Genomic DNA, 23,788 nt, shown 5'->3' with positions numbered 1-23,788 from the left:
CTTCAGCATCACCTTTAAACGGAGAAAAGCCTGATCACAGGCAGGAGTTCAATCAAAAGGCACCTGTTTGTGACACAAGTGATTGAGGGGTTGAGCAATGAAGGCACCCTGGGGTAAGAACTTTAAGTAATAAGTAACCTTGCCCAAAAACACCTGGAAGTTCTTGGGACGAGGAAGGGCCTCAATGGCCACAACATTATGATCCAAAGGGCGAATGCCATCTTTGCTACGCCAGTGGCCTAAGTATTCCAATTCCGATTGAAAAAAAACAACACTTGTCCAGCCGACAGCGTAAACCTGCAGATTGCAGAGATTGAAATAAGGCACTGAGGTTTTGCAAATGTTCCTGGCGGGAACGCCCAGTGACCAAGATGTCATCCAGGTAATTCACACAGTAAGGGATAGGCTGTGTAAGCTGCTCCAGAAGCCACTGGAAAATGGCTGGCACTTAAGAGATATCAAATGGAAGGTGCTTGTACTTGTAAAATGTGAAAGGCATATTGATAACCAAGATGTTCTGGGAATCGGCATCAAAGGGTAACTGGTGGTATGCCTCAGCCAGGTCGATCTTGGAAAGTACTCTCCCCCGGCAAGCTTGGGGAGAAGGTCTTTCTGTCGGGGAATGGGGTAAATGTCTACAAGGGACTGAGCATTGACAGTAGTGCCGAAGTCCTCACACAGCCGAAGGGACCCATTGGGTTTCCGTATGACCACCAATGGTGTCGCCCAGGCACTGTATGTCACAGACTCTAGAATGCCAGCGGCCTGGAGCCGATCAAGTTCCTGGTTGACTGCCGGTCGTAAGGTCACCGGAAGGGGTTGAGCCTAGAAAAAGCGAGGCTGCACATCTGGCTAAAGTATGATGTGCACCTGAAAATCGGAAGCACATCCGAGGTCCGTTGCAAACAACGACGCAAAAGTGGAGCACAGATCGTCCAAGTCCTGAAAAGGAACAGCCGTGGAAATGACCTCAACTTCATTGGAAATTGAAAAGCCAAACATTTGAAACACATCCAGGCCAAAAATATTTGAAGCCGACAGATGGTCAACAACAAAGAGAGTAAGGAGCTGGGGAACACGTTTGTATGTCGCCTGAACGACGGAGTGCCCACGAAGGGGAATGGAACCATGTCAATAAGCAACCAAACGCCGAGAGGGGGGTGACAAATCAGGAGAGCCCAGTCGGGTATATGTCGCCATATTAATCAGGGAGCCCAGTGTTGACCTGAAAACTGGCCTCCTCAGTGAAAAGGCGGAGCGTGAGAAAAAGCTTCTGCACTGAAGGGTCATCCTGTGGGATGACCGATTGCAGAGCATGGACGATATCTTGAGGCCCAGTAGGGGCAGGACTGGAGCAAGTCAAGCGACTACGACAAACCGATCAGATGTGCGTCTCCTTGTTACACAGCGTGCACATTTTCCAGCGGTGGGGACAATCAGCTCGAGAATGTGCGGTAAAGCACTGTGGGCAATATGGAAGTGGGCCTCACGACTGGCGACGAGGAGCAACTGGAGGCGCCGATGCCATAGAGACATCTGACAAAGAGGAGTCCCAACGGCGCTGGCCTCTGTCGGCTGGGCCATGTCGACGTCGTGAGGATGGAACCCACCGAGATGCCTCGATCGCCGCCAGTTGCGGCTGCACCATGAGACGCTCGTTAGCCACTTGAGCAATTTCAAAGGAGTGGGCAATGCGGAGAATCTCTTCCAAGGAGGAGTTATTGAGTTTCAATGCCACAGTGCAGGCCTCAGGATCGGGAGCCAGCTGAATCACCACATCCCAGAACAGGGAGTCTGCATACGAAGCCCACTGCTGATTGGTGCACGTAAAATCCCATTGACAGCTGAGACCCTGAAAGTCCGGGACCCAGGAATGATACAACTGACAAGGCTGTTTATGGTACTGGCGGAACTCTGTCGAGAGGCGACCATGTGGTAGTGTTGGGAATAATAGTTTGTCAGCAAAAGGCATATCTCCTGGAAAGAGAGAGCCACAGGATCGGACAATGGTGCCAACTTGCGGAGAAGAAAGAACATGCCTCGGGAAGCCCAAGACAAAAACAGTGACTGCTGCAAGGAGTCATCCATGACTTGAAGAGCTGTGAAATGTTGTTTCAGCCAATGTAAGTATGTTTCCTAGTCTTATTTAGCGTCATTAAATGGGGGGAACGATATCGGACGTGGGAAAGCATCGGGCACCTGATGACTCGAAAGCTGTTGTGGCAGTGCATCCCTTGCATCAACTTTGTCCATTAGCAACCACAGCGACTGCTGTAAAATGTCTAACTGGAGCTGCTGCTGTTTCATGAGCTGCTTCTGTTGCCCCAGAAGACAGACCAACTTTGCCTCCATGCCAACAACTACCACCGTTTACCTAGTCGCCAAAAATGTTGTAACCACGACCGGAACAGTCGCGAGGTTGTTGAGAATGAAGTGCGGTGGGACCAAACAGGGGTGGCCCATGAGCAAACAAATGAATGGGAAAGGATGGTCACGAGCAACGGCAGACGACCAAGCAAGATCTTACAAACAACACCACACAAGAAGCAACGGGCTCACAAGTGACAAACTAACGAATCCACAACGTCCACTCGTACACGGAAACAAAGTAACGTAAACACGCTGTCTGTAGGCGAGATGTTGATATACACATGCGAATATCAGACTACCTAGCTGAGCGAGACGCAAGCGCTTAAATACAGGATAGGATAGGTCTGTATTGGCTGCTGGGACCACGTGCTCCACCATGGCGCCCTCACCTTATATGCGGGCCAGGAACGTGTGCAGCCACGGCTTGCGCCGCGACAGCTGCAGAGACCTCTAGTGGTAATCGAGGCCCATGCTGTCTGGCGTGAATTCGAAACCCGCAGTGCTTGGTACCAGATTTAGAAATTTCTTTACTCTACTGTATGTCATAGAGGGTTGCTCCCATTATGAAATGTTCTACCAGGTACATATCTATCCAGTGCCTGGTCAACTATTCTTTTAAGCGTCCTATTGGAGGCGGCTTTCCTGGGATACATAAGCCTTCAGCACTGGTTTACTAACATTGTTGACATCTTTGCCATGTTGACTCTTGGTGAACCTGGCCTGTTAAAATTTGTGGAATCTCTAAATACATTCTCCCAATTACATTTCACATGGTCCTGTTCCAAATCCCATGCCACTTTCCTTGATGTTGACTTCATCCCACTGAGGGTCAGCTGCACTTTTTTATTCACATTGCATCTACTAACAAACAACAGTACTTACAGTTTGACAGTTGCCATCCTTTCCACTTCAAACTTCCCTCCCATACAGCCTTAGCATTCAAGGCCTATGTACTTGTTCAGATGCTGACTCTATGGCCATACACCACAATTCTCACCTCAGCCCTCACTGGAAGTAATTATCCCACCAGCTTAATTCAAAAGCAGATTCCCTGGGCCATCACACCCAATCCTGCTATTTCTGATGCCTCCAAAAAACAGCTTAGGATTATACCTCTTATCACTCAGAATTATTCTGGCCTTGAATGTATTACTTCAAATAGGCTACAGCTTCCCAAAATTGTGCCCCGGAATGAAGTCAATTCTGCATGAGGTTTTGCCCACCACACATAGAAAAGCTTTCCGTCCCTCTCTCAATCCTCATAATATCCTTGTCAGACCCTAGGTTGCTTCTGCACCCGTTTGCCATGTGAGGTTGGGCATTGTCATGCAAAAACGAAAGTTTGGATGTCAGCTTTCCTTGACGTTTGTGAACTGCTCTTCTAAGGCTGTGCAGAGTTTGACAGTACCGGGCAGAATTTATGGTCGCTCCATGTTCGATAAAATCAATAAGAAGCACACCTTGCCTATCCCAAAACATTGTTGCCCCAACTACCTTGCTGACAAGGTTTGCAAACATTTTCTTGGTTTTTGGGGGGACATTGTGTGCCCCCATTCCATGGACTGTAATTTTGTCTTACAATTGACATGTTTCAACCAAGTCTTGTCACTGGTTACGATTTGATCCAGTAATGAATCACCATATTAATGGTAGGCCTCCAGAAATGTCAACATTGCCCCCATTTGCTGTTCTTTATGGTGCTCTGCAAGCATTTTGGGCACCCATTGTGCACAAAATTTGTGGTAGCCAGGCTTTTGAGTGTCAATGTCAAACAACAAAATCCGTGAAACTTGTGGGAAAGAAAGTGAAAGCTCCGTTATTGTGAAGCAATGGTTTTCACGAATAGTTTCATCAACTTTAGCGACAAGATTGCCAGTCACAATGCTTGGGTGTCCATTCTTCTCTTCATCATGAATGTAGGTTCGGCCATTTTTAAAGCGAATGCACCATTTTTCGACGGAACATTCACTCATTATGTTGTTTCTGTACACTTCACACAGTGCACGATAAACTTCTATAGGTTTTAGGTTCTTTGCCAACAAAAACCGTATCACAGACCACACCTCACAACTGGCAGGATTTTCAGTTGCAGCGCACATTTCAAATTCAAATATCAAAAAAACCAGATGCACAGAGACATTCCTGCTGTCACAGATGGATGCCGACTAAGCTGCCAAGTACACACGCACCAAAATATATGCGATCGGTGTGTGCCTAGCAGCGTCCGATGGAAACGTTCCCTACTTTCTGAATAGCCCTCATATTTTCCTACCTGTATACCTGCTCTCACCTCTACTACATACAATGTACTTAGCTTTTCCCTCTTATTAACTTGTGTGTGATGTTTTGTCATTAATATCTGTCATGCATATTATCCTGTCTTCCATTTTTAAGCTCTCAAGTTTCCAAATATTGTCTAGTGCAGTCCCCAATAATCAGTCTTTCCTTCTCATCCTGTCTGGTAATTCTCTCCTGACCCAGGGTTCTGGATGACTTTGCTGAACTCTCCCCATTTCCTAGATCTCACCAGTTAATTTCCTTCATCACTGTTCTTTCCCTTTCAATGCTTCTATGAGAAGAAAGAGCCTCTGGCTCTGAAAGCTTGCAAATTTCAGTACCTTTATATGTTTTTTTCTCCTGCTGTTGCTGGGTGGGTAGACTTTTGATATATACAATCGCATTATATGTTCAAAGATTCTACTTTAATGCTTCAAAAAAAAAAACAGTTTCTATCTTATTTTGCTTTTGGTATACTGTCAAAAATTTTGAAAATAATGGAAGCACATCTGCATGAACGTGTTCCCGTGTTGAGGTATTCTCTATTTTCGTGTGTGATTCTCCCTAAGCTTTGCAGTTAACTATGTGCCCTTGTCTCCACAAAAGGGGTTTATCAAAATCATCTTTGAAGTTGTGTGGTTAAATGAGGTGCCACTTATTTTTTTAAATTTCTAATTATCTTTATCCAACATGCTCTCAGTGAAAATTTTTCACTTACACACACTTTGTAATTCTGAGGTTAATGTGTAACTTGATCCACTTTCCTTAACGCTCTTCTTCATGACAGAAGCAAAAGAAAACAGTGTGTAAATGAATGGAAGTTAACAACTTGAAATGCATCATACTGTATTAATAAAATCATGTTTTACTAATTATGAATGTCAACTTGTTTTTTGTTCCCTTGCAAATTATATCGTGACTTTTAATGTGTATGGAAAATCAAATGACAGATTAAGCTGAAAGGAACTGAAGCGTTATGAACCGTTTTTCATGAAAACAAATATTTATGAAGCTATTTTTACATTTTTATAGCTCATAAATGACAAGTCAGAAGAACATAAAACTAATTAAGTCATACATAAAATTATCACACTATAAAGATTTCATGAAACTGCTTTGTCAGAAGGAATTATGTTGGTTGTAAAATTCACAGAAAGTTTCAGTAGTGAACCAAGCAGAAGAGTCATAACTGTGGAAACATTTTACACCTTCAGAGCTTATCTGGTAGTGTTTTATTTGGCAAATATTGTCGACCAAATGTGGTGTATGTTTCCTTGTACCTATCCTCCCTGTATTGTCAACTTGAACTATGAATTTCTTCCAGTGTGGCTGCCTATTTCTGTAAACAAAACACTTTGGTATTAATTATTGACTAAACCATTGACCAAACAAAGAAATAGAAGAGAAATTTTCATATGCAAATTATCTGTACTTCCTGTAAGTGATGCTTCTGTATACATAAAAAAATCACCACGTGTGTGTGTGTGTGTGAGAGAGAGAGAGAGAGAGAGAGAGAAATTTACTTGTATTGTAACTGTAGTCCCCTTAAGTTTTGGGGAAAAGATTGTATACGATATTTTAATGATAATTAAGTTTTCCCTCCGTGATTTCATCTGACAGATATATTTCGTGATAGTGATCATGCAACACATGATGGTGTAACAACTCAAACACATACAGAGTACCACTTGGAGGAGTCTGATTTTGTGAAAGTCAACTGCATATCAAGTAAAGGTTACACGTAAGTTCCATATTCCACAACTATTATTTAAATAATTTCATTCAAAATAGTTTTACTGGACTATATATTTTATGAATAATTTGTAGAAAACATGCTTTACCTAATTACTTATAGCACAAATTATCAGTAAACATAAGCTCTACATTTGAGCAATATAGATGAATATATCTTGTAGAGGGCTTTTCCAGCAGCCTCATGGACATTTGCCGTAAAATAATGCAAGAAAAAAATTGAAACTCTGCATATAAGACAGATGAGATATATTACTGATTTACCAAAATATAAAAGATAACCAACCAGAGAAGGGATTATTGACAACAGTAAAATACAGCCTTAAACTGTCTAGCTTTTGAAACATTAGAAATAATTCAGTTGTTGAAAGGAAAGAAAAAATCAGAAAAATATCAAAAACATGGGAAGAAATTTCTTTCAAAAATTGTGGTGGAGTAGGCAAATGCTGCAGATAATGAGGTTTCCCTAACAGTGGGTTATAATAGACAAAATTCAAATGTGAAAATGTATTGTAAGATAGAGATTATAGCTAAAAACTAAGTAAACCACAAGGTGCAAATATAAAACAAACAAAATAGATGGAGGAAGAAATAAGCACAAAATAAGAAAGAGAAGGACTAAAAAAGTGAAAAAGGTGGAAAAGAGGATATAGTTAATGGAGTGTATTTCCTGGAGGGTGACAGGATGTGAAAATATGTTAGAAAGCAAGTTCATTTCTCTAGAGTTCAGGAAAACTAATGTTGGTTGGGTGCAGCAAGCACTCAAGTCCCTTAAATCATGCTCTAGATAATGCTCAGCGCTAAATTTCTTCAGGAAATGTCAGGGTGGTTCCTTTGCAAGGGCGCAGCTGACTTCCTTCCCCGTCCTTGACACACTCCAAGCTTGTGCTCCATCTCTAACGATCTCAATGTCAATGGGTATTGAAAACTAATCTTCCTTCCTTCCTTCCTTCCTTTCCTCCTTCCATTTTGCTGGTCAACACTAGCATTCACTCGAGGCTCTTCCCTGATTTATTTGTTGTTCTTCTGTGTTGACTAGTATTCCTGAGCATGCATATCACCATTGCTCACTGAACAGCCTTTAATCTTAATTCAGATCTCAATGCCATAACGTGAAACTAGTGATGCAAACTGACTGTTCCCATTTTTGACATACTGGAAGACCCTATTTGGCTTACCAAAAAAATTCTAGGTGCTCTTAGATGTATTTCCTTTCCTTTCCATTCCATCAACTCATTCTTTTTTGTTGTATTTATTGAAGCGAATTTGGTACCCAACATCCAAGGTAGCAGGAAGTTAACTTCCCACTACAGAATATTCCTTGCTGTAAAAGGTAGATGGCTTGCATGCTTTGTGATGTATGTGATCATAGGGTATGATCTCTAAAACAATTAATATGGATGATAAAACATGAAACATGTAATAAAAATTTATTAAAAGGATGCAATTCTACTCACCACATAGAGGTGGTGTTGAGTTGCTGAGGCAAAATAAGAATGCTAGAAAAACACACACACACACACACACACACACACACACACACACACACACACACAAATCGTCCACATGCAGTGGCACTAGTGCAGCTGTGTATGATGGCTGGCTCTTGCAAGGATCTCAATAATTCTGAAAGAAAGTCATGTACTCCAAGGGTCTTGTTTCTATTTAGTTCTTTCAGTACTCTTGTCAAATTTTTCTGACAGCGGTATATCTTCCATCTCATCTTTGCCCACTTCCTCTTCTCTTCCTATAATATTGTCCTCAAGTCTGTTTCCCCCATATAGGTGCTCTATATATTCCTCCCAGGTTTCACTTGTCAGGTGCTTAATACTGATTTGCCATCTGAGCTCTTAAAATTCATACAGTTGCTTCTCTTTTCTTGAAAGAGCTCTTTCATTTTTCAACAATGTAGGAAAAGCTAGGTTGCTATTTACCATAAAGAAGACACATTAAACTGCAGACAGGCACAATTAAGACGCTCACACAGAGCTCTTGGCCACAGCTTTTATCAGCAAAAGAGAAACGTACACTGTTCACGCAAGCAAGCACACCTCATGCACACATAACCGTCACCTTGAGCATCCTGGGCTGGACTCCAATTTTTCTAAAGACAGCATCTGCCTTTCCCCTAGTTATGCACGCTTCTACAACCTTGCATTTGTCTGCCAGCCATTCCTACTTTGCCATATCTCATTTTTTTTATGAAAAAAGTCATTTTTTTATGACCTTATATTCTTTTTCACCTCCTTCGTTTGCTGAATTTTTATATTTTCTACTTTCAGCAGTTAAATTGTATATCTTTTTTATTATCAAGGGATTTATTCTAGTCCTTGTCTTGTTATGTGTGTAATCCTCTGCTGCCCTCATTATTTCATCTCTTAAAGCTATCCATTTGCCTTCTCTTGCATTCCTTTCCCCTGTTTCAGTTAAGTTTTGCCTAATACTGCACCTGAAATCTCAGTAACCTCTGGTCATTTCAATTTATGCAGGTTCTGTCTGCTCAGTTTCCTAACATTTGGAGTTTCTTTGGTATTAATCTGCAGTTTGTAACAAATAAATTACGGTCAATCCACATCAGCCTCTGGAGATGTCTTGTAGTTTAAAATATGGTTTCTGAATCTCTGTTTTACCATTATATGGTGCGTAATCACATTAATGTTATCACATGCTCAGATGATCACCTTTTGTAGTGTGGAGCACTGTGAGATGTGCAGGAAGATCGTCAGTGAGGTTCTAGAAGACACAGACAGGGATGTGGAGCCAGTGCTGTGGCCAGCTGTGCTAGGTTTCTTGGTTGAGGATCTATGGCAAGTACGAGGTGTGATGAAAATAACAGGAATATTTTTATTTTCATAGGCTTTATGTATCTGATTTTCAAAACTTTGACAGTTGAAAAGGTTTCATCTGTTTTCGAGTGCATGGCATATTTTTACTTATGAGAAAGAGGGGTCAAAGAATTTGCATTAAATTTTGGTTGAAAAAGGAATAAAATGCAGCACTGCATTTGAAATGTTGACTGTGGCTTTTGGCAAATCTGTTATGACTACGACTAGAGTTTTCAAGTGGTATAGACATTTCAAAAAGAGTCAGGAAGATGTTGAAGATGACGACTGTCTGGTTGCTCTAGCACATCAGTTATTGATGACACTGTGGAAAAAGTAAAAAAAAATTGATTCTGGAAAATCACCATCAGCTAGGTTGCTAATGATGTTGGCATCTCCCTTGGCTTATGCCAAATGATTTTTTTACTTTTTTAATTAAAAAAAAAATGTTTTGGGCGTGAAACGCGTAGCAGCAAAGTGTGTTCCGAAATTGTTGAATTTTGATCAAAAATGACATTGTTTAGACATAGCTCAGGAATTGCAGAATGAAGTTGACAATGATCCAGAACTTCTAATGAAAGTTATAACAACTGACAGAACATATATGGGCATGATGTCGAAACCAAGACCCAACTGTCCCAATGGAAACTGCCTGAAGAGTCAATACCAAAACAATGCAAGAAGTTCGATCACATGTGAAGGTTCTTCACGCTATTTTCTTCGATTACAGTGGGATAGTGTGTCATTAGTTTCTACCTTAAGGTTGTATGGTCAGTAAGGAATATTACCTGGGAGTGCAGTTTGCCTGAAGCAATTTGAAGAAAACAACCGGAGCTGTGGCAAAACCAGTCTTGGAAATTGCATCACAATAATGCTCCCACTTGTACCTCAATGCTTGTTCAACCCACAATTATACCAAGAAAAAACAAACTGCATGTAGTAGTGAGCATGATCCCCAAGGATAGATTGATACTTGTGTTGATCCATTGTGCCTTCCAGAATGATGAGATAACCCAGGAAGTGCCCTCCAACCTGGACCCTTCCCACAATTGTTGCAGGGTATTTGCTTTCAGACATTTCACACTTCACACTCCAATGACTGACTCTCTCTGAGGGAACATAAAAGATGTTATCAGCAGTCAGCATGTGTGCATGAACCAGCTGTCTGCTATGGAGACCCGTACACAGAAACATTCGCTGGATGGTCATTGCCGAATTCTAGTTCCCAACACAATTAAATTTCTGTCTCCATTAATTGCCTAGATAATTTCCTTTACCTCATTACTTTTCTTTCAATCTCTTCATATGAGTGGCTAGTTTGCATATAAACTTCTACTACAGTGATGGGTTTTGGCTTTGTGTCTGTTTTGGATACTATTATGTGTTCACTATGTTGTTCATAGTAGCTTATGTGTATTCCTGTTTTCTTATTCACTATTTGGCCTATTCCTGCCCCACACTTCAGTAATTCCTACTACAACTAACTTCACCATATCCCATTTCGCTTTTTCAGTTCTCTAATGTACCCATCTAATTAAGGGATCTAGCATTCCAGACTCCAATCTGTAGAATGCCAGACCCCAATGATGACTCTTCCTGAGTAGCCCCTAACTGGATACCTGAATGGGGGCTATTTTATGTCTCTAGTATTTTACTGAAAAGGACGCCATAATCGTAAATCCATACAGTAAGTCTGCATGCCCTTGGGGAAAAAAATTACTGCTATATTTTCGAATTGGTTTCACTGTTCGCAGAATCAGCACAGCAAGGCCATGTTGGCTAATGTTACAAGGCCACATCAGTCAATCATCCTGACTGTTGCTCCTGCAACTTCTGAAAAGTCTGCTGCCACTCTTCTGGCCATGGGCTAGTCTGGCCTTTCTACAGATAGCCCTCAAATGTTGTAGCACCTGTGGTACTGCAATCTGTGTTGTTGGAGCACTCAAGCCAACTTACCTAGGCAAGTGCTGTAGCTCAAGGGACGTGAATTGATGTATTCCTCTATTAACTGGCTGTTTAGATCAAGGAGGCTTATCATTGGGAGATGATGGGTGAACGTTAACATGAGTTCTGTTTTGTTATGCTGAAGTTACTTGAGATGAAGTGCTGGTGAAATTAGGAGGTAGTCCAAAAATATGTTCCATTACAGTATGCATTTTCAGCAATGTGAGGTTGAGTGAAAATAATGTGAAATGACTGGTTGCATTATCTTATAGCTACAGTGTCAGTATTGTGTACCCTTAAGAGATAAGTTTTATTTAAGAAGAAAACATACTTGTATCAAATTTTTCAAAGTTGAACATTTTTTTGCAGTGATTCTTAATTTGTTGTAGATGGCACAGTGTTTTGGCAGGAATACGCCATGATCAAGATGTTTTGGATCGCACTGGTTGGGATAAACTACCACATGATGCTCTCAGACTGAATGTTCTGATGTTTGGATTTGACTCATTGTCTCACAATATGTTCATCAGAAAAATGCCACAGTCTTATAAGTTTCTTACTGAAAACCTGAATGCAATTGAACTACATGGATATAATATTGTTGGAGATGGAACACCACAAGCACTCATCCCTATTCTTACAGGTATTTGTAGTGAAGCACCTTCTATCATAGTAATTAATGCTGCCTTTCTAACTTTTGCAATATGTGAAATATGACTTGTGTTTTAAGAAGCTTATACAACATCAGTATAACATTTTTGATCGTGTGTGTATGAATGTTTGAAGTCCCAGTCCATTTATATCTCCACCATACAAACATACACACTTTCTCTCTCTCTCTCTCTCTCTCTCTCTCTCTCACACACACACACACACACACACAAAGACAATTAGGTAAATCTCCTGACATTAACTGCTTTGAAAGGTGGAAACCAGGAACACTTTGCTGCTACAGTTAATCGTATCATAATTTGAACATTTTCAGAGAATGCAAAGTTGATAGTATTTATCAGAAAATTCGCAGTCAGTCACTGGAATCGTTCAAAACCTTCAGATCTCAATGAGCTCCTCTCCAGAACAGTTTAATATTGAACAATTGTTAAATTCTACCATGGAAACGCAGACCCCATTTTAAGATTTTTGAAATAATCCTAACAAATTGTAATTCATATATGAAACAGTTTGTTTACAAAACGCTTGTTTGCCCAGATCTTGAGCATCATTCATCAGTCTGGACTCTTCTCAATGTAGATTAATGGATGAGAGAACAAAGATTCACAGAATATCTACACAATTCATGACTAGTTTATTTATTGAGCATAAGAGTGTTACATAAATGCTCAACAAACTGTGTGGGATACTTTACACCAAAGACATTGCTCATCACAGATATCTTTACCCATAAAGGTCAAAAAGTCCAGAACGAGTCATGAAACACACTATTTCCTGTGACATAAATTATTTGCCAGGTGGTGCCAAGTATAACAAAATAAAAATAAGAAGAAAAGTATAGTACAAAGAAAAATTTTGTTGAGAAAACTAATAAATTATGAGATGGAATTGCTGCCAATATTTATTTTCAGCAGGTGTAAAGTGTAGTAGTGCTTCCTCCTTCCTCTTTGTCTATGCCTGTCCTCACTACAGGTGGGATCCTCTTATCCTAGGGTCTGGGTGATCTGCTCTTCCTTTTAAACATTTTCCAAAGTATCCTGCTCTCCTCTCAGAGGAAAGAACTAATATTTCTGGAAGCTAGGAAGTCTCTCGTAATTTATTAGCAAAGAAATAATGTTAGAAAAATTTTTACTGTGTATTGCAATCCACCTCCAAATGGGGATCACAGGAATACCAATTAACATTACAATAACTTTTTACTTTGAATGACAAGCAGCAAAACTGTCAATCGTCATCATTCTTGTGAGGCCTTATTCCCGCGGCAGTGCAGGGTCGGCCTTATCACTATTGATTTGGCAGTGTTAGTGGCAGAGGGTGGCCGGATACCCTTCCTGCCACCACCCCGAACCCCCTGGGATAGAATTAGTGTACCCCAGCTGTCTGCGTCTAGTGTAAGACATGGCATAATGTGAACATGTTTCAGATGTCTGCGAGGGTAGCTGAGAGCGCTAATGCACTGCTTCCTTGACTCGGGTAGGCACGCTGGCTCCGGATCGAATCCGCCCAATGGATTAACAAGGGCCAATATGCCAGCCAGCGTGGATGTAACTGAGGCGGAACGTGGGGACCAGCTCGGTATTTACCTAGCGGAAAACTGCCCAAAAACCACATCCAGGCTGGCTGGCATACCGGCTCTTGTCGTTAATCCACCAGGCAGATTCGATCTGGAGCCGGCGCGCCTACCTGAGTCAAGGAAGCAGCGCATTATAGCTCGGCTAGCCTGGCGGGTAAGCAGCAAAGCTGTCAATATATAACCATATATTATGTATACAGTACTGCTTCCTTGCATTTTTCTTGTAAACTTCACATTTTCTTTTCTTTCCCATTGCTGTACATTCAATCATATGTGTGGTTCTGGAAATTCTCATTGCTGCCTGAACATGTGATGTTAATGGTTTTATGTGTGAAAGATATGCACCTCACTTAAGGTTGGACAGAGATGACTGAGCAAGATATATCCTTGCAACAAATTTTAAGAATTGAAGCATAGAAGTATTTTCATTTCCAAGACAATGCATCTATTGCACTGGTTATCAGTTGAAAGTACCATTTATTTATCCAAATTCCGATCCAGTACTTCTACATATTCCAGTCAAGCCTATCAGTACCTCCAGTGGACTTGTATTTTGCAGTCAATATAGACTGCAGAATTTGAATATACTTTTTTCCAGACTTGATCCATCACTTGCCGAGGGTTGTTGGTTGCAGTGTCTCATGATTAAACACTATGTTTACACCTTACTGCCAATATTTCTGTTTTAGTGTTGAATCTGTAATCATGGGTTCCTCTTTCTTTATTCTTCACGTTACTCTCACTTTCAGTGGGGTAATTATTCATTCTGTTTATATGATAGGTTCCTGTTGTTCATCTGATGAAAACATAAAAGAAGTTGTTGAAGTAGATTGTATGAAAAATCTGTATTTTGCTGTAAGGCAATCATCTTCAGTACTGGTGAGGCACGAAGCCCCATAAACTGAAATTTCAGTAGGATCACATGTATTTCTTTTTCTTTTTTTCTTTTTAGCAGAAACCACTTAAGGGAAAGCTCATGGCCATCTATCTGAGCCCAAATCTCACTATTAAAATGTTTCGGAAAGTGATGTCCATAGTACTGAACTAAACTGGTGTCCGAAATTAAAGTAACAAATGGAAAATTTGCAAGATTGTGTTTATTTTACCACAAAACAGTACAAACGGGTGATAGTAAAGTAGAAACAATGTAAAGAATACAGAATGTAAAAAACTGCAGTATGCATAACGGTAGACAAAAATGTTCTTCGTTTTTTCCAACTTAATAGATTTGCACACACATTCCTACAGCTAGTCATGTGCTCAGTATGGGGTGACCACCTCTGGCAGCAATACAGTCCTGAAAACGATGGGGCATGCGGTGAATGATATCGTAAATCTCACGTTGAGGCAGTAACTCCCATTCTTCCTGGACAGCTGCTCGTAAGCCTTGGAGAGTGGTTGCTGACATGATCCAACCTGTCTCCCTAGTGCACTCGAGACATGCTCTATGGGATTCAAATCGGGGAAAGCAAGCAGTCCACGCCGTGAATGCAATATCTTCAGTTTTCAAGAAAACATCAGCTGCTCTTGCTCCATGAGATCGATCATTATCATCCAGCAATACGAAGCCTGGGCGCGCACCACCTCACAACCACCACACGAGGTCCCAAGACTTTGTCATGATACCTGATAGCAGTTACACCTTGCCAGTTCACCTGTAAAATTTCTTGAGGAGGTGTTAATGTTGTCAACATAATCCTTGCCCACTACATTAGGGATCCTCCTCGATACTGGCCTCTTACCATAATGTTTGGGTCCCAAAATCATGTTCCACATTTCCTCCAGATGCAAATGCATCAAGAATCACTCTCCAGACCAAATTGGGACTCATCTCTGAGAAAAAGATTGACCCACTCTTAGACTGCCCATCTGGCATGTTGATGACTCCACTCTAGACGTTCCCTTCTGTGAAGACGCATCAGAGGAGCACGTACAACAGGTCTCCAACAATAAAGGTGACTTTTCAAAGCCTTTTGTACACCATTTGTCTCGATACGACATATCCAGGAACTGTGATTGCTGTGTACAGATGCGAGCTAAGTTGGTGACCCTTCACTCACAGCTCCAGGCTGTGTTGGCTTACGTCACACAGCTTGAGGCTGCTGCCAAGGGGCATCACTGTGGGGGGTCGGATGTGGGGATGTGAGGGACGTTGAGCACATCCCACGTGTCCCCCAGTCGGTCCACTGCCGTGGCTGCCTTGGGTACCGCCTGCACTGAGGTTGACCTCTCACCGGTGGTTGAGTGGGAGATCATTCCAAAGTTTGGCAGGCAGCAAAAGACTTTCTGAGGGGCGATTGTGGGGCCTCCCCCTGGTTCCTTTGACAAACAGGTTTTGGGTGTTATCCGTGGATGACGAAGTCTCTAAACCGAATGCCGTCGTCCACCCTGTTCCGAGGAAGCTTCTTGGGCTGCATGGTCTGGGCATTCACAGAGGATGGGTTTGATGGTAGTTGGGAGCTCCAATGTCAGGCACGTAATGGGGCCCCATAGGAACGTGGCTGCCAAGGAGAGAAGGAAGAAAGAAGCCAGTGTGCACTCTGTGTGCATACCGGGAGTGGGGGGGGGGGGGGGGGGGATGAGTAATTCCGGATGTGGAAAGAGTGCTTCTGGATCCCATGAAGAGTACAGGGTGCAGCCAACTGCAGGTAGTGGCTCATGTCAGTACCAATGATGTGTGTCACTTTGGATCGGAGGAGATTCTATATGGTTTCGGGCGGCTAGCAGAAATGGTAAAGACTGCCAGTCGTGCTTGTGAGATTATGATGGAGCTCACCATCTGCAGCATCATTGATAGAACCAACTGTGGCCCTTTGGTGCAGAGCCGAGTGCAGGGTCTGAATCAGAGGCTCAGGTGACAGTGTAGGCTGCAGATTCCTTGACTTGCGCCATCGGTCAGTGGGTTCCCGGGTTCCGCTTAATAGGTCAGAGTCCACTACACACAGGAAGCGGCTACATGGGTAGCAGGGGCTGTGTGGTGTGGACTGGGCAAGTTTTTAGTTTAGAAGAGCTCAGGAAACCACAGAAAGGGTGTTCGTCTAAAAAGGGGGCAAGAAAAGCACAGTAAGGTAGTTGTAGAAACGATCAGTATTGTAGTTATAAATTGTTGTAGCTGCATTGGGAAAGAACCAGAGCTCCAAGCCCTAATAGAAAGCACTGAAGCTCAAGTAGTTATAGGTACAGAAAGCTGGCTAAAGCCAGAAATAAGTTCAGCCAAAATTTTTTTAAACGATCTAAGAGTGCTCAGAAAGGATAGATTAAATACAGTTGATGGTTGAGTATTTATTGCTGTCAGAAGTAGTTTACCTTGTAGTGTAATTGAAGTAGACAGTTCGTACAAAATATTATGGGTAGAGGCTATTCTTGACAGTCGGACTAAGCTATTAATTGGATCATTTTACTGACCCCCCGAGTTGGAAATATAGTTGCTGAACAGTTCAAAGAAAACTTGAGTCTCATTTCAAATTGGTACCACACTCGTACAGTTATAGTCAGTGGTGACTGCAGTCTACTCTCAATATGCTGGAAAAATTACACTTTAAAGCTGGCGGCAGGCGTAAAACATCATCTGAAATTGTACTGACAAGGGAACCTCCCCATCGCAACCCCCTCAGATTTAGTTATAAGTTGGCACAGTGGATAGGCCTTGAAAAACTGAACACAGATCAATCGAGAAAACAGGAAGAAGTTGTGTGGAACTATGAAAAAAATAAGCAAAATATACAAACTGAGTAGTCCATGCGCAAGACAGGCAATATCAAGGAAAATGTGAGCTCAGGAGTGCCGTGGTCCCATGGTTAGCGTGAGTAGCTGCAGAGTGAGAGGTCCTTGGTTCAAGTCTTCCCTCGACTGAAAATTTTACTTTCTTTATTTTCGCAAAGTTATGATCTGTCCGTTCGTTCATTGACGTCTCTGTTCACTATAATAAGTTTAGTGTTTTGCGACCGCACCGCAAAACCGTGCGTTTAGTAGACAAAAGGATGTGCCTCTCCAATCGGAACCGAAAACATTTGATCGCAAGGTCATAGGTCAACCAATTCCTCCACAGGATAACACGTCTGATATATTCTATACGACACTGGTGACAGCATGTGCGTCACATGACAGGAATATGTTGTCGACCCACCTCACTTGTACACTTAGCGAATGGGTAAAAAGATTCTTCTACCTTGCCCGATTTAAGTTTCCTTGTAGATGTGATAATCACTCCCAAAAAAGTTGTCACATAAACTGAAAATAAAAAATTAAACTTTTCATTCGAAGGAAGACTTGAACCTAGGACCTCTCATTCCGTAGCTGCTCTCGCTAACCACAGGACCACGGCGCTCCTTAACTCCCACTGTCCTTGATGTTTGCTATGTTCACATGGACTACTCAGTTTGTATATTTTACTTATTTTTTTCATAGTTCCATACAACTACTTCCTGTTTTCTCGATTGATCTGTGTTCAGTTTTTCAAGGCCTATCCACTGTGCCAACTTATAACTAAATCTGAGGGGGGTGCGATGGGGAGGTTTCCTTGTGAGTGTTTTCTCACAACATTATTTTGAACAGTTAGTTCACGAGCCCACTCAAAACATAAATGGTTGTAAAAGCATACTTGACGTCTTAGCAACAAATAATCCTGAATAAATAGTAGGTATCGTGACGATTACAGGGAATAGCAACCACAAGGCAGTTGCTGCTAGGCTGAATACCATAACACCTACAACTATCAAAAAGAAATGCAAAGTATATCTATTTAAAAAAGCTGATAAAAATACTCTTAACGCCTTTTTAAAAGACAGTCTTCACTCCCTCCGATCTTATCGGTGTAAGCATAGAAAAGATGTGGAATGATTTCAAAGATATATTATTGACAGTAATTGAGAGATATATACCATATAAATTAATAAGTGATGGTACTGATCCCCCATGGTACACAAAGCAGATCAGATCGCTGTTGCAGAAGCATCGAAAAAAGCATGCCAAATTGAAAAGAACGCAAAATCGCCACGATTGGCAAAGGTTTGCAGAAGTTCGAAATATAGCACATACTTCAATGTGAAATGCTTTTAATAATTTCCACAATGAAACTCTGTCTCGGAATCTAGCAGAAAACCCAAAGAGATTCTGCTCATACATAAAGCACACCAATGGCAAAATGCAATCAATACCTTCACTGTGCGATAACAACGATGCAAGTTACTGATGACGGTGCCACCAAAGCAGAGTTATTAAACACAGTTTTCTGAAACTCCTTCACCAAAGTAGATGGAGTAAATATTCCTGAATTCCCATCAGGAACAACTGCCAAGGTGAGAAACATAGAAGTAGATATCCTCAGTGTAGCAAAGCAGTTTAAATCACTTAATAAAAGCAAGGCTTCTGGTCCAGATTGCATACCAGTCAGGTTCCTTTTAGAGTATGCTGATACAATAGCTCCATATTTAGCAATTATATACAGCTGCTCAATCACAGAAAGAAATGTACCTAAAGACTGGAAAATTCCTCAAGTCACACCAATACCTAAAAGGGAAGTAGGAGTAATCCACTAAATTACAGGCCCATATTACTAACGTCGATTTGCAGTAAGGTTTTGGAATATGTACTGTTTTCGAACAGTATGAATTACCTCAAGTAAAATGATTTATTGACACAGAGTCAGCACAGATTCAGAAAATATCATTCTTGTGAAACACAACTAGCTCTTTATACTCATGAAGTAATGAGTGCTATCGACAAGGGATGCCAAATTGATTCCAAATTTTTACATTTCCAGAAGCCTTTCGACATCATTCTTCACATGCAACTTCTAACCAAACTGCGTACCTATGGAATATTGCCTCAGTTGTGCGACTAGATTCATGATTTCCTGTCAGGAAGGTCATTGTTTATAGTAATAAGACAGAAAGCCATTGAGTAGAACAAATAATATCTGGTGTTCCCAAAGAAAGTGTTATAGGCCCTCTTTCGTTCCTGACCTATGTTAACGACATAGGAGACAATCAGAGTAGCCATCTTAGATAGTTTACAGATGATACTGTCATTTACCATCTTGTAAAGTCATCAGATGACCAAAATGAATTGCAAAATGATTTAGATAATATATCTGTATGGTGCAAAAAGTGTAAATTGACCCTGAATAAAGAAAAGTGTGAAGCTATTGACATGAGTACTAAAAGAAATCCACTGAATTTCAAAGGCCGTAAATTCAATTAAATACTTGACGAATTACAATTACAAATAACCTAAATTGGAACAATCAATAGATAACATTGTGGGTAGAGCAAACCAAAGACTGCAAATCATTGGCAGAACACTTAGATGGTACAACAGGTCTACGAAATAGACAGTTTGCATCACACTTGTCCACTGTATTCTGGAGTATTGCTGTGCAGTGTGGTATCTGCATCAGGTGGGACTGATGGACGACATCAAAAAAGTTCAAAGAAGGGCAGCTCATTTTGTATTATCGCAAAATAGAGAAAATAGTGTCATGGATGCGATGCGTGAATTGGAGCGGCAATCATTAAAACACCCCCACATGAGCCGTGGACCTTGCCGTTGGTGAGGAGGCTTGCGTGCCTCAACGATACAGATGGCCGTACCGTAGGTGCAACCACAACGGAGGGGTATCTGTTGAGAGGCCAGACAAATGTGTGGTTCCTGAAGAGGGGCAGCAGCCTTCTCAGTAGTTGCAGGGGCAACAGTCTGGATGATTGACTGATCTGGCCTTGTAACATTAACCAAAACGGCCTTGCTGTTGTGGTACTGCGAACGGCTGAAAGCCAGGGGAAACTACAGCCGTAATTTTTCCCGAGGGCATGCAGCTTTACTGTATGGTTAAATGATGATGGCGTCCTCTTGGGTAAAATATTCTGGAGGTAAAATAGTCCCCCATTCGGATCTCTGGGCGGGGACTACTCAGGAGGACGTTGTTATCAGGAGAAAGAAAACTGGCTTTCTACAGATTGGAGCGTGGAATGTCAGATCCCTTAATCGAGCAGGTAGGTTAGAAAATTTAAAAAGGGAAATGGACAGGTTAAAGTTAGATATAGTGGGAATTAGTGAAGTTAGGTGGCAGGAGAAACAAGACTTTTGGTCAGGTGAATATAGGGTTATAAATGCAAAATCAAATAGGGGTAATGCAGGAGTAGGTTTAATAATGAATTAAAAAATAGGTATGCAGGTAAGCTACTACAAACAGCATAGTGAATGCATTATTGTGGCTAAGATAGATACGAAGCTCACGCCTACCACAGTAGTACAAGTTTATATGCCAACTAGCTTTGCAGATGATGAAGAGATTGATGAAATGTATGATGAGATAAAAGAAATTATTCAGATAGTGAAGGGAGACAAAAATTTAATAGTCATGGGTGACTGGAACTCGACAGTAGGAAAAGGAAGAGAAGGAAACGTAGTACATGAATATGGAATGGGAGAAAGGAATGAAAGAGGAAGCCGCCTGGTAGAATTTTGCACAGAGCACAACTTAATCATAGCTAACACTTGGTTCAAGAATCGTGAAAGGAGGCTGTATACATGGAAGAAGCCTGGAGATACTAAAAGGTATCAGATAGATTATATAATGGTAAGACAGAGATTTAGGAACCAGGTTTTAAACTGTAGGATATTTCCAGGGGCAGATATGGACTCTGACCACAATCTATTGGTTATGAACTGTAGATTAAAACTGAAGATATTGCAAAAAGGTGGGAATTTAAGGAGATGGGACCTGGATAAACTGTAAGAACTAGAGGTTGTACAGAGTTTCAGGGAGAGCATAAGGGAACAATTGACAGGAATGGGGGAAAGAAATACAGTAGAAGACGAATGGGTAGCTCTGAGGGATGAAGTAGTGAAGGCAGCAGAGGATCAAGTAGGTAAAAAGACGAGGGCTAGTAGAAATCCTTGGGTAACAGAAAAAATATTGAATTTGATTGATGAAAGGAGAAAATATAAAAATGCAGTAAATGAAGCAGGCAAAAAGGAATGCAGATGTCTCAAAAATGAGATCGACAGGACGTGCAAAATGGCTAAGCAGGCATGGCTAGAGGACAAATGTAAGGATGTAGAGGCGCATATCACTAGGGTAAGATAGATACTGCCTACAGAAAAATTAAAGAGATCTTTGGAGAAAAGATAACAACTTGCGTGAATATCAAGAGCTGAGATGGAAATCCAGTAATAAGCAAAGGAGGGAAAGCAGAAAGGTGGAAGGAGTATATAGAGGGACTGTACAAGGGCGATGTTCTTGATGACAATATTGTAGAAATGGAAGAGAATGTAGATGAAGACGAAATAGGAGATATGATACTGCGTGAAGAGTTTGACAGAGCACAGAAAGGCCTAAGTTGAAACAAGGCCCCAGGAGAAGACAACATCCCATTAGAACTAATGACAGCCTTGGGAGAGCCAGGCCTAACAAAACTCTACCATATAGTGAGCAAGATGTATGAGACAGGCGAAATACCCTCAGACTTCAAGAAGAATATAATAATTCCAATCCCAAAGGAAGCAGGTGTTGACAGATGTGAAAATTACCGAACTATCAGTTTAATAAGCCATGGCTGCAAAATACTAACACGAATTCTTTACAGACGAATGGAAAAACTGGTAGAAGCCGACCTCGGGGAAGATCAGTTTGGATTCCGTAGAAATGTTGGAACACGTGAGGCAATACTGACCTTACAACTTTTCTTAGAAAATAGATTAAGGAGAGGCAAACCTACATTTCTAGCATTTGTAGACTTAGAGAAAGCTTTTGACAATGTTGACTGGAATACTCTCTTTCAAATTCTGAACGTGGTAGGAGTAAAATACAGGGAGCGAAAGGCTATTTACAATTTGTACAGAAACCAGAAGGCAGTTATAAGAGTTGAGGGGAATGAAAGGGAAGGAGTGGTTGGGAAGGGAGTGAGACAGGGTTGTAGCCTATCCCCGATGTTATTCAATCTGTATATTGAGCAAGCAGTAAAGGAAACAAAAGAAAAATTTGGAGTATGGATCAAAATCCATGGAGAAGAAATAAAAACTTTGAGGTTTGCCGATGACATTGTAATATTGTCAGAGACAGCAAAGGACCTGGAGGAGCAGTTGAATGGAATGGACAGTATCTTGAAAGGAGGATATAAGATGAACATCAACAGAAGCAAAATGAGGATAATGGAATGTAGTCGAATTAATTCGGGTGATACTGTGGGAATTAGCTTAGGAAATGAGAGGCTTAAAGTAGTAAAGGAGTTTTGCTATTTGGGGAGCAAAATAACTGATAATGGTCGAAGTACAGAGAATATAAAATGTAGACTGGCAATGGCAAGGAAAGCATTTCTGAAGAAGAAAAATTCGTCAACATTGAGTATAGATTTAAGTGTCAGGTAGTCGTTTCTGAAAGTATATGTATGGAGTGTAGCCATGTATGGAAGTGAAACATGGACAATAAATAGTTTGGATAAGAAGAGAAGAGAAGCTTTCAAAATATGGTGCTATAGTAGAATGCTGAAGATTAGATTGGTAGATCACATAACTAATGAGGATGTACTGAATAGAATTGGAGAGAAGAGAAATTTGTGGCACAACTTGACTAGAAGAAGGGATCGGTTTGTAGGGCATATTCTGAGGCATCAAGGGATCACCAGTTTAGTATTGGAGGGCAGTGTGGAGGGTAAAAATTGTAGAGGGAGGCCAAGAGATGAATACACTAAACAGATTCAGAAGGATGTAGGTTGCAGTAGGTACTGGGAGATGAAGAAGCTTGCACAGGATAGAGTAGCATGGAGAGCTGCATCAAACCAGTCTCTGGACTGAAGACCACAAAAACAACATGTATTAAAATATCTAAATGTGTTGGAAGTATATAAATAAACTGTCAAAACTGTACCAACCTACAGAATTTATTTTATATGAGTAGCACACCCTGATGTAACAGGGAAAAGAAGGGAACCAACTAAAAATGCTCCTATTGGAGCACAAATATATCCATATGCTCGTCTTCAAAAGACTCTGACAGAAAGGTAGGGTATCTACTGCCTCAATTCTTATTCTGCCTTCACCACCCAAAATTTTGGTAATGAAAGAGAAAGAGATTTATTTATTTATCATATGGTGACAACAACAAATATTAAGAAACATATATAGTTAACAGTTATACATTTAAGGATTTAGGTGCAAATTTAATATGTTTAAATTATGAAAATTAATAATTCAATAATACCAAAAGGAGAACATTTAAACTATAAAATTACAGCCATAATTAAAACAGATACATTTAAACATAGTACAACATCTAGGGAATGAAGCAGTTGATAGCAGATAGTTGAAGTAGTCGATAGCATTAATAAAGTCACTGAATGGTTCTGGGCACACTTTCTGAGAGGGCAGCACATCAGTGTGC

At 41.0% G+C, this 23,788-nt stretch overlaps 1 protein-coding gene across 2 annotated transcripts in view; it reads left to right on the top strand.

The window, feature by feature from the left end:
• LOC126161922 (uncharacterized) overlaps positions 1-23,788 on the top strand; it is a 270,341-nt gene that overhangs the window by 132,914 nt on the left and 113,639 nt on the right. For both annotated transcript variants that reach the window (XM_049918094.1, XM_049918095.1), the window contains exons 5-6: positions 6,268-6,388; positions 11,555-11,808. In XM_049918094.1, the coding sequence (XP_049774051.1) occupies positions 6,268-6,388; positions 11,555-11,808 (375 nt within the window). The remainder of the gene's footprint in view (positions 1-6,267; positions 6,389-11,554; positions 11,809-23,788) is intronic.

The sequence above is a fragment of the Schistocerca cancellata genome, chromosome 2, assembly GCF_023864275.1.
Source record: "Schistocerca cancellata isolate TAMUIC-IGC-003103 chromosome 2, iqSchCanc2.1, whole genome shotgun sequence".
NCBI lineage: Eukaryota > Metazoa > Arthropoda > Insecta > Orthoptera > Acrididae > Schistocerca > Schistocerca cancellata.
This window is presented reverse-complemented; position numbering and strand designations above follow the sequence as displayed.